Genomic DNA, 15,523 nt, shown 5'->3' with positions numbered 1-15,523 from the left:
TTATTGGAAATTAATAGGTTTTTGAGAGTTGTGATGTTCGGCACTCATGCATGTTGTATCATTTGGGGATTAACTGAAAGTACTGCAGGTACTGTTTGATTAATTTCATGGTAATTAGGAGTGTTTTGGGTTATTAGAGGTTATTTTGTATTACTTGCCTGTGCATTAAAAATAAACCAAACATGTCTACTGAAGATAAGCAGGTCTGTGAGGCAGTAATTGAAAGGAAAGGGATAGGACAGGAAGACAGAGATGATTCGGGAATCAGTGATTGTGGATTGTCATTAGGAAGCCCATCAGCACATTCAACTAATTATCCCGAGACACCGAGACAAACGACGAGAGATAAGCCAATTTCAGAGGATTCAGATATGCGGTGGATGTTAGCAGAGCTGCTAAAGGGGACCAAATCATTAGAGAAGGGTTTACAAGAAACTAACGCATCGTTAGAGAAGAGTTTACAAGAAACAAGAGAATCACTAAAGGAAGATTTACAACAAACTAGAGAAGAGGGAAGAATATTCCGAGAATTATTAGAGAAAGGTCTCAGAGAATCACTAGAGAAGGGTTTACAAGAAACTAACGCATCGTTAGAGAAGAGTTCACAAGAAACAAGAGAATCACTAAAGGAAGATTTACAAGAGATCAAAACATCACAAATGAAGATGGAATATAATTTGAAGAAGGAAATGCAGGAGTTGCAAGAACGACTGAAGATGGACATCGACGAAAGAGAGAGGAAGCTACAGAAGAGCATAGACCAAGTCCAGGGAGACGTGGAGAAGGTGGAAGGAAAGTTAACAAGAAAGATAGAAGACGATATTGAAGAAACGAAAGCCGAATTGGGAGAAAGAATCAACGAAGTGGAAACAAGTTGCAATCATCGAATCGCCGAGGTGACGCAGATGCAGAAACAATGCAACGATGCTGTTAAGGGGATAGGAGTCTCCGCAATATCCTTTCTTTCAGGAGTGCTAGTTCTGCCAGGTTCGCAGGAGAGCTTCTGTAAAGTTTGGAAGGTAGGAGACGAGGTACTGGCAGAAGTAAAGCTGTGAGTACCGAGCGTGAGTCGTGCTTCGGTAGCTCAGTTGGTAGAGCACTTTCCCGCGAAAGGCAAAGGTCCCGAGTTCGTGTCTCGGTCGGGCACACAGTTTTAATCTGCCAGGAAGTTTCATATCAGCGCACACTCCGCTGCAGAGTGAAAATCTCATTCTGGAAACATCCCCCAGGCTGTGGCTAAGCCATGTCTCCGCAATATCCTTTCTTTCAGGAGTTCTAGTTCTGCCAGGTTCGCAGGAGAGCTTCTGTAAAGTTTGGAAGGTAGGAGACGAGGTACTGGCAGAAGTAAAGCTGTGAGTACCGAACGTGAGTCGTGCTTCGGTAGCTCAGTTGGTAGAGCACTTGCCCGCGAAAGGCAAAGGTCCCAAGTTCGTGTCTCGGTCGGGCACACAGTTTTAATCTGCCAGGAAGTTTCAAGGGAAATAATGTTGAACAAAGCTATATCGCATGTCAAATGTCCTGTCCTCTCTTGTTATATTTCTATTGCGTAGCCTGTTTCACTAATAGTCAATTGATGGATACCGTCATCAGCATTTACAGATCTTTCATTACATGGTTACAGTTAAGGCACGTTCTTCACATCGATCGCTTTGAAGATGCGTTTGACTCGACAACGTATTTCCAAACGTATGAAAATAGAACGACGAACTCTTTTTAAAAAAAGCTTTACCGCCTGTAGACGATTTTCTGTCGAGATGGTCGTCGACTAAGGTACCTAAATAACACAATGGAGCACCATCAAAAATAACCTAATTCAGCACATTAAACTGATCTTAGAAAAAAACGGTTCAAATGGCTCTAAGCACTATGGGACTTAACATCTGAGGTCATCAGTCCCCTAGACTTAGACCTACGTAAACCTAACTAGCCTAAGCACATCACACACATCCATACCCGAGACAGGATTCGAACCTGCGACCAGAGCAGCAGCGCGTCTCCGGACTGAAGCGCCAGAACCGCTCGGCCACAGCGGCCGGTAAACTAATCTTAGACTATGTTAGTACACAATATACAGCAACGAGAAACGAACATCATAATATTTATGTTAATAGCATGTCTACAGCAGAATTGTCAATTTCCACGTTCCCAATGCATTTACCAAGTAGCCTTTCCTTGGAATAAATAATGAGCATGAGGTAGAAATCTGTGAGTGCTACGTTTCTCTACAACGGCACATAAGTTTCAGTATCGAATTTATATTATTTTCAAAAAGTTTCCCGAAAAATATTTCAACATTTTTGTGACATGAACGTGATGCCAAGTAATGGTGAATATTATTTAATCACTTTCATACTCAGCGATTTCTAGAAGAGCCCCTGCTTTTGGGGATAGCCTTTCTGACTATCAAACAAAACTTCCACGGTCAACGACTCCCAACGAGAGAACGTTGTTCTACCAACGTCCTTGTCAGGAGGGTGGAGGAGAGGCCAGAGTTCCAGGGCAACGTCTTGCCCTTGGAGTTGAAAACCGACCACAAGGAACGTCATAATCAGGAATCCTCAACAGCATGAGGATTCAGAAAGCAATGGGAACCACTACTTTACAGACGCACAATCTATATCTCTGAAACAACTAATTAAAAGATATACAATGTTTATCTACAAGACAAGGGGCCTCTAATAAAAAATTTGTCATGATGTACCCTCCAGTAGCAAAATATTCCATATTACTCCCCCATACGGATCTTCGAGCGTGCGATAGCCACGAGAGAAATACTGAATGACCACCGAAAGGATAACATTCTTAGAGTTGGGGCACGGAATGTCAGCGTAGTAAGGAAGCTGCAAAATCTGAAAAGGGGAATGCAAAGAGAGTAGCATTCGTTATGGATCGAAAAATAGGACAGAGCGTAAGTTACTATGGACAGTTCAGTGACAGGTTTGCTCTCATCGCAATAATAGAAAACTGAAGCCAATAGTAATAGTTGAGGTCTACATGCCGACGTCACGAGCTGAAGGTAAAGACACAGAGAAAGACAAATTCGCTGTTTAAAAATCACATGAGGAGGGGGTATTTTTGGAAAAGTATCAAATATAGTGGAAAATTCCAGTTGGATTGCATCATGGTCAGACAGACGTTCCGAAGTAAGATAATAAATATTAAGGCGTTGCCAGGAGGAGAAGAAGACCAGTCACCATTTAGTGGTGTTGAAGAGTAGGTTGAAGTTGAAGAGATTCACCGGGAAGACTCAGTGCTTACAAAGAAGTCGGATACGGAACTACTGAGTAATGATTTCATGTGCGTGAAGTTCTCTAAGGCTATAATACTACATATGAACACCACAGTAGACAGCTCAGAAGAAGAGGGAAGTACATCTCTTAAAACTGTAGCCATAAACGCTGGAAAGACAAACATAGGTACAAGGTAAGTAACAGCGACGTAGCCTTCTGTAATAGAAATATTTCAGCTGATCGAAGAAAGAAGGAGTAAACAAGGTTCAGGACAGTTCAGAATTAGAGAAATAGGAGTCACTTAGGAATGAAGTTAATAGGAGATGAGAGAATTCAAAGCGAAATGGTACAAAAAAGGGGATAAACTGAAAAACAAATAGTCGTCGGAAGGGCTGATTCAGCATACAGAAAAAAACTACAATGAAATTAAAATGAAGGCCGTCAACATTCAAAGTGCATGGGAAATCCAATGTTATGCAGAGGAGATCCAAGTAAGCGTAGAGAGTACTTTGAACGCCTCATTGAGGATGAAGACTTGTCTTATGACGTGATTGAGCAAGAAATGGAGCCAATTGGGGAAAGGAAGGTAATCTATACAAGAGTCAGAGATTAATAGAGCATTGGAACACATGCAATTAAATAAAGCTGAAGGGGAAGCTTATATTCCTGCGGAATCTCTGAAATCATTGGAAAAAGTGGTAACCAAGAGACTGTTCAGGTGGTGTTGAAACGGACATACTTCGCCCCTCCTTTAGAATCCCTTTGACACTGCTTCACTAATTCAGTATGTTGTAGGCAGATGCACCCGTGGTGTAGGGATATCATATTTGACTAGTAATCAAAACGTCATCGGTACCGGGTTCGAAACACAACGCTTAAATTTTGATGAATAATCACCACTGGCAGCGGAAGACTTCCGGCATAAGACGTCACCCTCACTTGCCAACGGCCATGTTAAAGAGGGCGGACAAGTGGACAGAGTTTCAGGATACCCACTCTTGTCCCTGGGGTGGGAAAGGACCCCGAAAGGAGGAAGAATCAGCAATGATTAACGGAATGAGGAAGTAGAAGGCAATGGAAACCAGAGGATTTAAAACACATAACGTGCACCCACAGGACATGTGGCTTGTAATTGAAAAAGTCTCGTGATGATCTCCCTATTGGTAAATGACACCGGGATAGTCTTCCATTCGGATTTCCGAGAGAGAACTGTTAGGGGGAGCTCACCATGAAAAACAGATTGAATAACCAACGAAAGAATAACTTTCTACGAGTCGGAGCGTGGAGTGTCCGAAGCTTGAACGTGGTAAGGAAGCTAGAAAATGTGAATAGGGAAAATGCAAAGGTTCAATACAGATATAGTAGGGGTCAGTGCTGTGAATGGAAAGAAGACTAGGATTTCTGGTCAGATGAGTATAGGATAATATCAACGACAGCAGAAAATGGTATAACGGGAAGAGATGTCGTTATGAATAGGAAGACGGGGCAGAGAATGTGTTACTGTGAACAGTTCAGTGATAGGGTTTTTCTTATCAGAATCGTCACCAAACCAACACCAACAACGGTAGTTCAGTAAAACATGCCGACGTCGTAAGCGGAAGACGAAGAGATAGAGAACGTATATGAGGATACTGAAAGGGTAAAGCAGTACGTAAGGACAGATCACATTTTAATAGTCTTGGGGGACTGGAATGCAGTTGTAGGGGAAGGATCAGAAGAGAAAGTTACAGGATAATATGAGCTACGAACAAAGAATGAGAGAAGAAAAAGCCCACTTGAGTTCTGTAATAAATTTCATCTAGTAACAGTGAGTACTCTGTCCAAGAATCGCAAGAGGAGGAGGTGTACTTGGAAAAGGCAGGGTGAAACGGAAAGATTTCAGTTAGTTTACATCATGGTCAGAGAGAGATTCCGAAATCAGATACTGAATGTAAGGCATGCCCAAGAGCAGATATAGATTCAGACCACCATTTAGTAGTGATGATGAGAAGGCGGGAGTTTTAGAGGTTAACCAGGAAGAATCATCTCACTAGGCAGTACAATTGAAGGTTTATGGACATCTCTAGAAGGGGCAATCACAGAAGATGGAAAGGAAAACTTAGGCACAAAGAAGGTAACTGCAAAGAAGCCATGGGTAACAGAAGAAATACTTCGGGTGATCGATGAAAGCAGGAAGTACAAAAATGTTAAGGGAAATTCAGGAATACAGAAACACGAGTCGCTTAGGAATGAAACAAAAAGGAAGTGCAGAGAAGCTATGATGAAATGACTGGAGGAAGAATGTCAAGGAAACGAATAAGAAATTATTGTCAGAAAAACTGACTCAGCTTATAGGAAAGTGAAGACAACTTTCGGGGAAATTAAAAGTAAGGGTGGGAACATTAAGAGTACAACAGGAAATCCACTGTTAGATGCAGAGGAGAGAGCGGATAGGAGGAAAGAGTGCACTGAAGGTCTCTATGAGGGGGAAGATTTGTCTGAAAGGATAAAAGAAGAAACAGGAGTCAATTTGGAAGAGATGGGGGATCCAGTATTAGAATTTAAGAGAGCTTTGCTGGACTTAACATCAGTAAGGCAGAAGGGATAGTTAACATTCCGCCACAGTTTCTAAAAATCATTTGTGGAAGTGGAAGCAAAATGACTATTGATGTCGAATGTATGACTATAGCGACATACCATTGACTTTCGGAAAAATATCGTCCACATAATTCCGAAGACTTCAAGAGCCGACAAATGCGAGAACTGTCACACTATCAGCTTAACAGCTCAATCATCCAAATTGGTGAGAGGAATAATGAACAGAAAAAAGGAAAAGGAAATCTAGAGTGTGTTATATGACGATCAGTTTGGCTTTAGGAAAGGTAAAGGCACCAGAGAAGCAATTCAGACTTCACGGTTGATAATGAAAGCAAGATTAAAGCGAAATCAAGGGTCGTTCTTAGGGTCCGTTGACCGTTAAAAGCATTCAACAATGTAAAATGGTGCAAGAAGTTCGAAATCCTGAGAAAAGTAGTAGAAGCTATAGGGAGAGACAGGAAATATACAATAAGTACAAGAGCTAAGACCGGAAGTCCAAAACGAAGTGCTCGGATTAAAAAGGGTTAAGACAGAGATGTAGTCTTTCGCCCCCACTTTTCAATCTTTACATCGAAGAAGCAATGATGGAAATAAAAGAAAGGTTCAGAAGTGGAATTAAAATTCAAGGTAAACGGATATCAGTGATACTGTAAAACGCCCGGGGGTACAATTGGGTGGGATGGTACCTTATACTGGTTGTCGTTTCGACCGTGTGCCCTGTCCACACCACGTACCGGATAATCCCACGGCGGTCGTACTGTTCTGCTCCACACTGCTTCTGGCTTGCCTGAAATTATCTATCGAAATATAGAGGCGGGTTTAGGAGAGCCACTCAACGTTAAAACACAACACTGTTCTAACTCTGGTATGAACAACTATATTCTGAGACGATAAAAGAAAATCGCAGGTTTGCACTGTTTACATTCCAATTCATAAGTGTTTATCCCAATTAATGGATTATTATCTGTCCACAAAAATCACTAGGACGAGTGTACGTGTAACCGAACACGGCGCGGATGATTGTTGATGATGCGAAAGCCGAATGAGCGCACGGAAGTTCTTACGCTCGTCACGCATACACAGATATTTGGTACCAGTCCTCCTTGACACTAGTAATCATATAGCACTATTCGTAAAGTTAATTTTTCATTTCACCATTCTCACTTGTACGAGCGCGCGCGTAACCGTCACGGCACGGCTGATTGTTGATAATACGGAAACGCGATGATAGAACGCACGTCCTGATGCTCGCTACAAGACAATGTCACTTGTTTTCACTCTTTTATGATAACTAATTTCTGATGATTCACATTAGTTCATTCTGAGAGACCGAACACGGTGCGGATGATTGATATTGTACAGTACGACACGCAACAAGAGGGTACACAAATACGTTATCAGCAGCACTGCTCATTTTAAACTACTTCTTGACTCACTTTTTTTCTGAATCATTTGCTTATTTTATCACTTTACTGTAATAGCACTTGTAGCACACTTCAACTTCCATACTAACAATGCCTATCACATGCAGAGCTACCCACAACACACCATAACATTTCCGTATCCCGCGTTCGTCTCTGCAGACGCGGCTGCCCCCAAAGATACTCCATAACTAAGCCAGCGATATGACAATACGCTTACAATACGATTCGCTGATCATATTGCGATCCTGAGTGAAAGTAAAGAAGAATTACATGATCTTCTGAATGGAATGAACAGTTTAATGAGTACCGAATAGGTGAGAATAACTTCAAGAAATATGAAAGTTATGAGGAGTATCTGAAATGAGAACATCGAGAAATTTAAAATCAGGATTGATAGTCACGAAGTAGGTGAAGTTAAGAAATTCTACTTCCTAGGCAGCAAAGTAACCAATGACAGACGGGGCAAGGAGGACATCTAAAAGAGACTAGCACTTGCAAAAAAGGGCATTCCTAGTCAAGAGAAGTCTATTAGTAACAAACATAGGCCTTAATTAGAAAAAGAAATTTCTGAGAAAGTATGTTTGGAGTACAGCATTGTATGATGGAGGAACACAGACTGTGGGAAAAGTGGAACAGAAGAGAAATGAACCATTTGAAACGTGGTGCGACAGAAGAATGTAGGAAATTATATGGACTGATAAGGCAAGGAATGGATAGATTCTGTGCAGAATCGGAGAGAAAAGGAATATGTGGAAAACGTTGACAAGAGGAAGGGACAGAATGATAGGACATCTGTTAAGGCATCAGGAAATGTCTTCGATGGTACTTGAGGGAGCTGTAGAGGGCAAAAACTGTAGAGGGAGATAGAGAGTGGAATACGTCCAACAAATAATTGTGGACGCTGGTTGCAAGTGCTACTCTGAGATGAACAAGTTGACACAGGAGAGGAATTCGTGGCGGGCCGCATCAAACCCATCACAAAACTGATGACTGAAAAATAAAGAAAAAAGACAGACAGATACCTAAGATTGTATTATATCTTCCTTATCTTCTTTCTTTTAAATTTGATTGAGTATTTTTTATGCTGTTATGTATGAATAAGTAACGAAAAATTGTTGTGTAAATTGATGTTGTTATTTGAACCTTACGGTTCACACAGACAACACAACAAGAAAATTACGGTGTCGCATCTTTGGGGTTATCTCAGTATCATTTGTGTGTCCTCTCTTTGTAAATCTGGATGCTCTGCCCGGTGGGAGAAAACATAATCTATGAGCTAACCTTTTATGAACGAAAGAATAACAAATGATGAAAATGGCGTTCGAAGAGATTTCGGAAGACTGTCGACCCTAAGCCGCGAGATGTGGTGTATGTCAGTAAATGTTTCAGATTTTGAAGAAAATAACAGTTCTGTCAGTGTCGCAAGGAGCTTGGAAGGAAAGGGAAGCAGCAGTTTCGATACTGCGAACGTCACTTTTTACGAGGAAAGGTAAATCGAATGTAGGAAGTTCTGGAAGCTGATACGTGCGTTACTAATACTTTGTTACACTGAAGAGGAATAACTGGTCTGAATGTCGAGTTAGATGAAGAAGCACGAGACAAGAAGAGAACAGGAGAAGGAAGAAGATGCGACGAACCTTCTAGAATCGGCAGCAATCAGGCTACGAGATATCACACCATAGCTATCACATGTATCAAAACGACCAATTTTTGTGATCATTGTTGGCCGAAATAGGTGAAATTTTATAATTCAATAGCATTTCAAGTGGGAGTGAACTGATTGAGTTTTGTGCTCTGATTTGTGAATTGTTTTGTTTCAAATTGTCTCTTACTAGTGTAAGGTCACGACTTCCAGTCGTTGATATTGATAACAATAGAAAACGGACGGCTTTTTAGCTAAATATGCAGTTAAGCTGTCGTTCGTTGCTGAAAGTGGAGGTTCCGTGTTCGCAAAATTAATCAAAGATATCCCATACCGTACTTTTTGAAAGAAACGGTTTTAAGTTCTGTTTACATTCTGTTCTGCAAAGGAACAGCACGCCGGAGCCGCACTAATCTCTTATTTTCAGTTTTGGTAAACAGGTTAGAAATCGATGAAGCTGCCATCGACACCTTGCAGCAGTTCATCAATACTTCCGGAACGCAGAGTGTCAACTTCAGAGAATACTCTGCGGTCATCACGAGGTAGGAAGTACATGAGGCAACATCTCTGAATTCAGCTCACAACAATCCGCCGTCATTTGTGTTGCAGTGTAGTACGGAACAAAACTATTTACCTAGCATTATATTAAAGTGTGCAACACAGACACAGTGTTCATATCCACTAAAACAGTGGTCCCTAAATTTGTTTGTTCAAGAGCCAGTACTTACATTTTGAGACGGCACTTCAGGCTGCATATGTCCCGATGTATTTACTGGTAACCCACACAAATTAGTATGTTACGAGCCGCCAAAAGAATATCTGGAATAAGGCCGCGATAATTTGGCCACCGGCCCCTAAGTACTTATCCTTAGAAGTCGACATCAATCGGAACGCTTCGTGTCGACTGTCCTCTGTTTCATATTGCTGCCGCCATCAGTGACCCCAAAGATGCGACACCGTAATTTTCTTGTTGTGTTGTCTGTGTGACTGGACGATTCATTGATTCATAACAGTAATTGTACTTATATTTAAATGCATTGTGCAATATGAACACCACCACAGATGTTTACTGAATGTTTCAATGCCATTTTTCTTCTACACGTTGCATTATATTACAGCAGCCTTATTTAATCGTATTCCCTGTTACAAATATGTACCACATTTGAAGAGGACCATCTCTACAATGCACATTCACGATTACATGTTACGACCCTCTGAAATTTATGCCACAGCAGCTTATAGGTACAAGTCGCGTAAGAGTTTAGTTGTCCGTACTGGAAGATAATAAAAAGTACACACTCTCATATAGTGGACGCACTATTTACCCCTCTGCCACTGAGATAAACGGCCAACTTATCTTACAGCCGAGTTCACAAACGAAAATAAAATTCTTAATGGTAGAACAGTTTTAGCTAACGTACGCTGTCAGTTTTATTTCGTTGATGTTCAAATGGTTCCATCATTTATGTGATTCTTCGAGGTTGTGCACCAGTGCATGAGGAAATTAGTTACGACTTAGACTGAAAACTGCACTCTTAAGAAGCCCTTAATGTTTGTGGAAGTTTTTGAATTTTCGTGTTACCTGCTAGATGTACATTATTATAAAATACGGCTACGAACGTCGGATGGCATGAACCCTTAGGCCGCTTTTTGGCGATCACTGCCCTAAGAAGCGAAGTAACGGTATTCCACAGTGCAGTAATTACGTGGAATATGTGCTAAACTAATAAGACTAAAGAGAATGACAATGACAGAGGCAAGAGCAAAAGTAAAGATCCTTAGCAGAACAAGTGAAAGCTTTGACTTCAATAAAGGTGTGGAACTAGGTGACAGTCCCTCCACTGTCCTATTCAATGTAGCCCTGCATAGTGTAGTAAATAAAATCAACAAAAGAGGCACCATATTTATGAAAACTAACCAGATATGCGCATATTCTCATAACATTGCTATAGTAGGAAGAAATACCAATACACTCCTAGAAACATACCGGGCAATTAAAAAAAGAAGCCTTAAAAATTGGCCTCGTAGTAAATGAAAATAAAATATATGGTAATGTCCCAATCTGAGGCCAGAAGAACCTCTAAAAACCTAAACATGAATGGGAAATGCTCCAAAGGAGTGCCCTCTTTTAACTTCTTGGGAGCCCTAATAACAAACGATAACAGTATTGGAAAGACTATAAGGGAAAGAATACAAGCAGGAAGCAGAGCCTACTTTGCAAATATGTAACTTCCCAAAAATAGCCTTGTTACAAGAAAAACTAAACTGCTGATAGATAATTCCCTAATCCGCCTAGTTATCACATACGAGTCAGAGGTATGGACGTTGACAGAACACGATAAAAATGCACCAAAAACCATTGAGCGGAAAATACTACCCATTATCTATAGGCCAATAATGGAGGAAGAAGGCTGGAGAATACGCTACAATGCCGAATTACAAGAGTTAATACGAGGTAAGGAAGTAGTAAAATTTTTGAAATCACAGCGAATACGATGGGTAGGACACTTGGAGAGAATGGCAGAGGATAGAATTCAAAAGAAAATGATGAAAGGTGTGATCTATTCACGGAAAAGGGTACATAGAAGAAGATGGATCGACGAGGTAATAATGGATAACACCTGTATGGGAGTCTGGGGATGGAAATGAGCAGAAAACAACCGAGAAGTGTGGAAGAAGATTGTTGAAGAAGCCAAAGCACACCAAGGGCAGTAGCGCTACTGAAGAAGAAGAAGAAGAAGTAATTACGTTTGAATCCCAACAGCTTCTGAATGCCACTCTATCACTTTTCATTACAACCCTTCCCACCATTCACGGAAGCTTTTTCTTGAGTTAACTTACTACCACGGTTAAAACGATATAATCTGACTGGAACTTCCGAGTGTAAAACAAAGTTGTTGTGAAACGTAAAAGCTAAGTGCGTTCCGTTGACAGCTACAACAGATTGAAACTGCATACAGAAGTAGTATATTCCTCATTGTTTTCAAGTACTAGTCAGTCTGACAAATCGTTTAATTCTTGATGTATTTTATATTGCTGTATAATTCTAGCTCAAGCAGCAATTGACTTTTATTATTACATATATATGTGGTGCCATTTCTTGCCAATATGTCAGAAAGAACTGGCACCGTTTTGATCAAACAGCCACAACAAATTAAGACACAAAGTAATTACAGACATTGGCTGCGAGCGGGCGTTGATTGAAATCAAGGGGGAAGTTAAAAATTTGAAACCGGCTCTTCTTACTAGGCAGATGCTCTGACCACTAAGCCATCCGCACGTGGTTTCTGTTCTTTCACATTTATCCGAAAGAACAGACATCACACGTGCATATAAAATTAAGGGGAGACAGCCAGTGATCTCTTCAGTGCAGATGCACACCAGGCGCGAACTCTACGGGAAACGACGAAATGCCGCGAGTAATGAGAGTAACAGGTAAGAGGTACTACTTTAATGGTTTATGGATAATATGAGAATTGCGTCTGACGGGCGGCGTGCTACGGTAGCACATGTAGTTCTTATGATCAATGTTTAGGGATAGCTTGGTAGTGAGTCGGCCTTTGACTGTGGTGAGGCTGCGCGCCTTGTTCGCGCCTCGCCTGTTGTGCTGCTTGCGAGCGAGGGCGCGTTTGTTTTCTTCCGCGTAGCGGCTTGTCTCACAGACCGACTTCATCGACCATAATGGCGTTTTCTTTCCGTCAAGCCACAATTAAATTGACTTTTCCTTTGGATCACACCAACCACCATAGGGGTATGAAGTAGAACGTTTTATGTGGGATGAAATGCGACTCCCGCCCAAAGATGTTGTCGAATTCACTTTTAGACCCTCAGTACTACTGTGTACATAAAGATGAAGAATGGCGAGCTGTGCGCCGACGTCGTGCGGCACCATGCTAACGATCTCAGGTTCCGATACTCTGATGGACATACAGCAACTGTCGTGGTTCATCATTCTGGTTTTCGTCTCCGAACGTTGTAAGTTTTCGAACTTCCGTTTCAAGTACTGTCGGACGTTCAGATGGCCGCCTTTAAGCCTAGGGTACGCCTTACGGCATCGCCGTTAGTCGCGTGGCTGAAACATGGAACACGTTCGAAACATACCGTTTCCTCAATGGTTATAACCGGCTGTAGGGCTGTCGTCATGGACGATGGCCAGCTGCACAACTGTTCAGGTGGTGGCCGGGTAGCTCATGTCCGTTCTGACTGTCTCCGACGTTGACTGGTTCACAAGCCGATGAGACATCGCTCTTCCTGCGGTGCCCACTGAGGAACCGCTACTTTAACGCGTCTGCGGTTGTGCCCCTTCCTGCGGCGCCCAACGTGTTACCTCTGTCTTAGCACATGCGTTGGTGCTGCCTGCTGCACTCCCTCTGATCAGTCGGTACCGGCGTTAACTCTTCGCGACGGGATGGACGTTTCGCTTGTCTCTCCTACACTCCTGCTGCAGGCAGTACAAATGAATGATGGCCGTCAGGCACAAGCTGTCTCTCCCGACCCCATGTTTGTTGATCATGGAACCGTACCTACGTCCGCTTTTCTGCCATCTGACCACATGTCGGACGATAGCTGCCTGCCATCCTACACGGAGCAGCACGTTAGGAAGCAAAGATCGTTAAGGAAAAGGAAGAGACACCGCCATACACCTTCTGATGAATGCATCCATCGGATGTCTGCTCAGGATGTCGACCCTGCTACTGTTGGTGCGCTCTCCTCTGCCGCCCTGACACCTAGCGACACGACGTTCTTCCCCGCCTCCATCTCCAGTCAGCGTCCACCTCTGGACACCGATCTTCCCCTCCTGCGTCTGACATGATTGTCTCCCTTTATGTGTCTGACGGCACCAGTGGACGCACCTCTGATAGTGTTCCACTGGAATGGCCTGGTGAGATGTCTGTCTCCTGGGCGGAGACATCGATGTTGAGGATGGCCGTTCTGGAGGTGTACGGAGCGATAGACTTCCCTTGTTGGAATCGGATCCCTCCCCGTCATAGTGATGTGCAATTCCATGTGGGCCTAACAGGGAGTTCCCTGTGCTTCCCCCTTGTTTGAATCGCGATGGCAGCTTTTCAGACTTACCGCATAGTCACGGTCAATATCAACACCATTCGCGTACGCCACAAACTGGCTTTCCTCCATGACATGCTGCACGCCGCGGATGTTGACGTAGCTCTTCTTCAGGAGGTGCAAGTTGCAACTTCCTGTGCTCCCCATGATTTTACAGCACATGTATCTCATGGTTCCCCTACCGGTAATCGGATGTCGATCCTCTTACGTGACGACATCCTCGCTGATGCAGTTCCCTATCTCCCTGATGCCAGCGGTATGCCTCTCAAGTTTAGTGCGCCATCTGTTTTGGGTCGCCGCCGTGAACGTTCCACTTTCTTTTCGGAGACAGTAGCGCCTCTCTTTCCGTTTCGGCAGGATGCGTTTATCATGAGAAGCTGTTTCAACTGCACCCAGGCACCCAAAGACTAACTACCACGTTACTCTCTGTGCTAGCGCTAGCACTAGCGACAATTCTCCAGCACCTAAACCTACTGGATTCTTGGGAGCATGTTGATGGCGATCGCCCAGGCTTTATGCATTTCACTAGCCATTCTTCCAGCCGACTCGATCATGTTTAAATCTCCCACGATATTGTCAATGCGTACAAGCTGCTGAAGTCTGGCCCGTTGCATTCTCTGACAATGACGCATATATCTGCCTTATCAATCTCTGCCGCCAAAGGGTGTGGGGCGGCCGTGGCCCATGAAAACTGAACACGATCCACATTACGTCGCCCGACTGCCGGCAGCTCATCCAGACCACGTGAACAGCTTGTCGTCGACGCCGTGATGCCTATCAATCTGCCCTGTCTTGGTGAGTACTGTGTGAAAAGCTTGCCCTTCGCACGGCCTCGAGTGGGTACGGAAGGGACGTTGCGGCGTGGCGGGGACGGACCCAGGAATCCTACTTCACCATTCTCCGGTAATGTACTATGATGCCACATTCGCCAGAGCGCCAGGCAATGGTGAACCACGCCAAGGCACAGCGCACATCCCTCTCTCGCCGCCACCTTGAAGGAGCTATGGTCAGGGCACGCACCCACTATGGGTTAATGCAAGAACGTCCATCTATGTATCACGTCATAACGGAACGACGCTGCCTTGAGAGGACTTTGATGTTCTTACGACTGATGATGGGCAGCGTTACAATACCCAACGGGATATCGGTTCTGCTCTCCATGCACATTATGTTAGGCTGTACGCTGAACAACGTCACCTTTCTGTCAACATTACGGCGGTCTCCAGACTCTCCTTTGGCGCGGTTCCCGTGTATGTGACGATGGATCTGCCTACTTCAGTCACACAGGACGAAGTCCATGATACTATCCAGGCTGGTTCTACTAACAGATCGCCTGGCCCTGACGGCCTCCCACTGGGGTTTAATCGGACACTTCGTCCCCTTCTGGCGCCAGTGTGTACCGAAATTTGTCAAGACCTTACGTCACCTTTCGTGCCGATTCCAGACGACTTCCTCGCTGGTTTCCTCATTCCGTCCACATTCTTCGGCGTACCTCACAGATATGTGACTACCGCCACTTGACGCTACTCAACAGTGGCACAAAAACCTTTACCCGGCAGTTGGCTGCGCGGCTTAAAAGGACAGCT

General features: G+C 43.5%; 1 protein-coding gene across 1 annotated transcript in view; it reads left to right on the top strand.

Moving 5' to 3' along the window:
• The first annotated feature begins 380 nt into the window (after nt 1–380).
• Nucleotides 381–15,523, top strand: part of LOC126245844 (uncharacterized) — a 37,122-nt gene continuing 21,979 nt past the window's right edge. Inside the window, exon 1 of the mRNA XM_049948353.1 lies at nt 381–896. Within this exon, the coding sequence (XP_049804310.1) occupies nt 381–896 (516 nt within the window). The remainder of the gene's footprint in view (nt 897–15,523) is intronic.

Source organism: Schistocerca nitens, chromosome 1 (assembly GCF_023898315.1).
Source record: "Schistocerca nitens isolate TAMUIC-IGC-003100 chromosome 1, iqSchNite1.1, whole genome shotgun sequence".
Classification (NCBI taxonomy): Eukaryota; Metazoa; Arthropoda; class Insecta; order Orthoptera; family Acrididae; genus Schistocerca; species Schistocerca nitens.
Note: the sequence above shows the minus strand (reverse complement) of the source record. Positions and strands in the feature narration are given on the sequence as shown.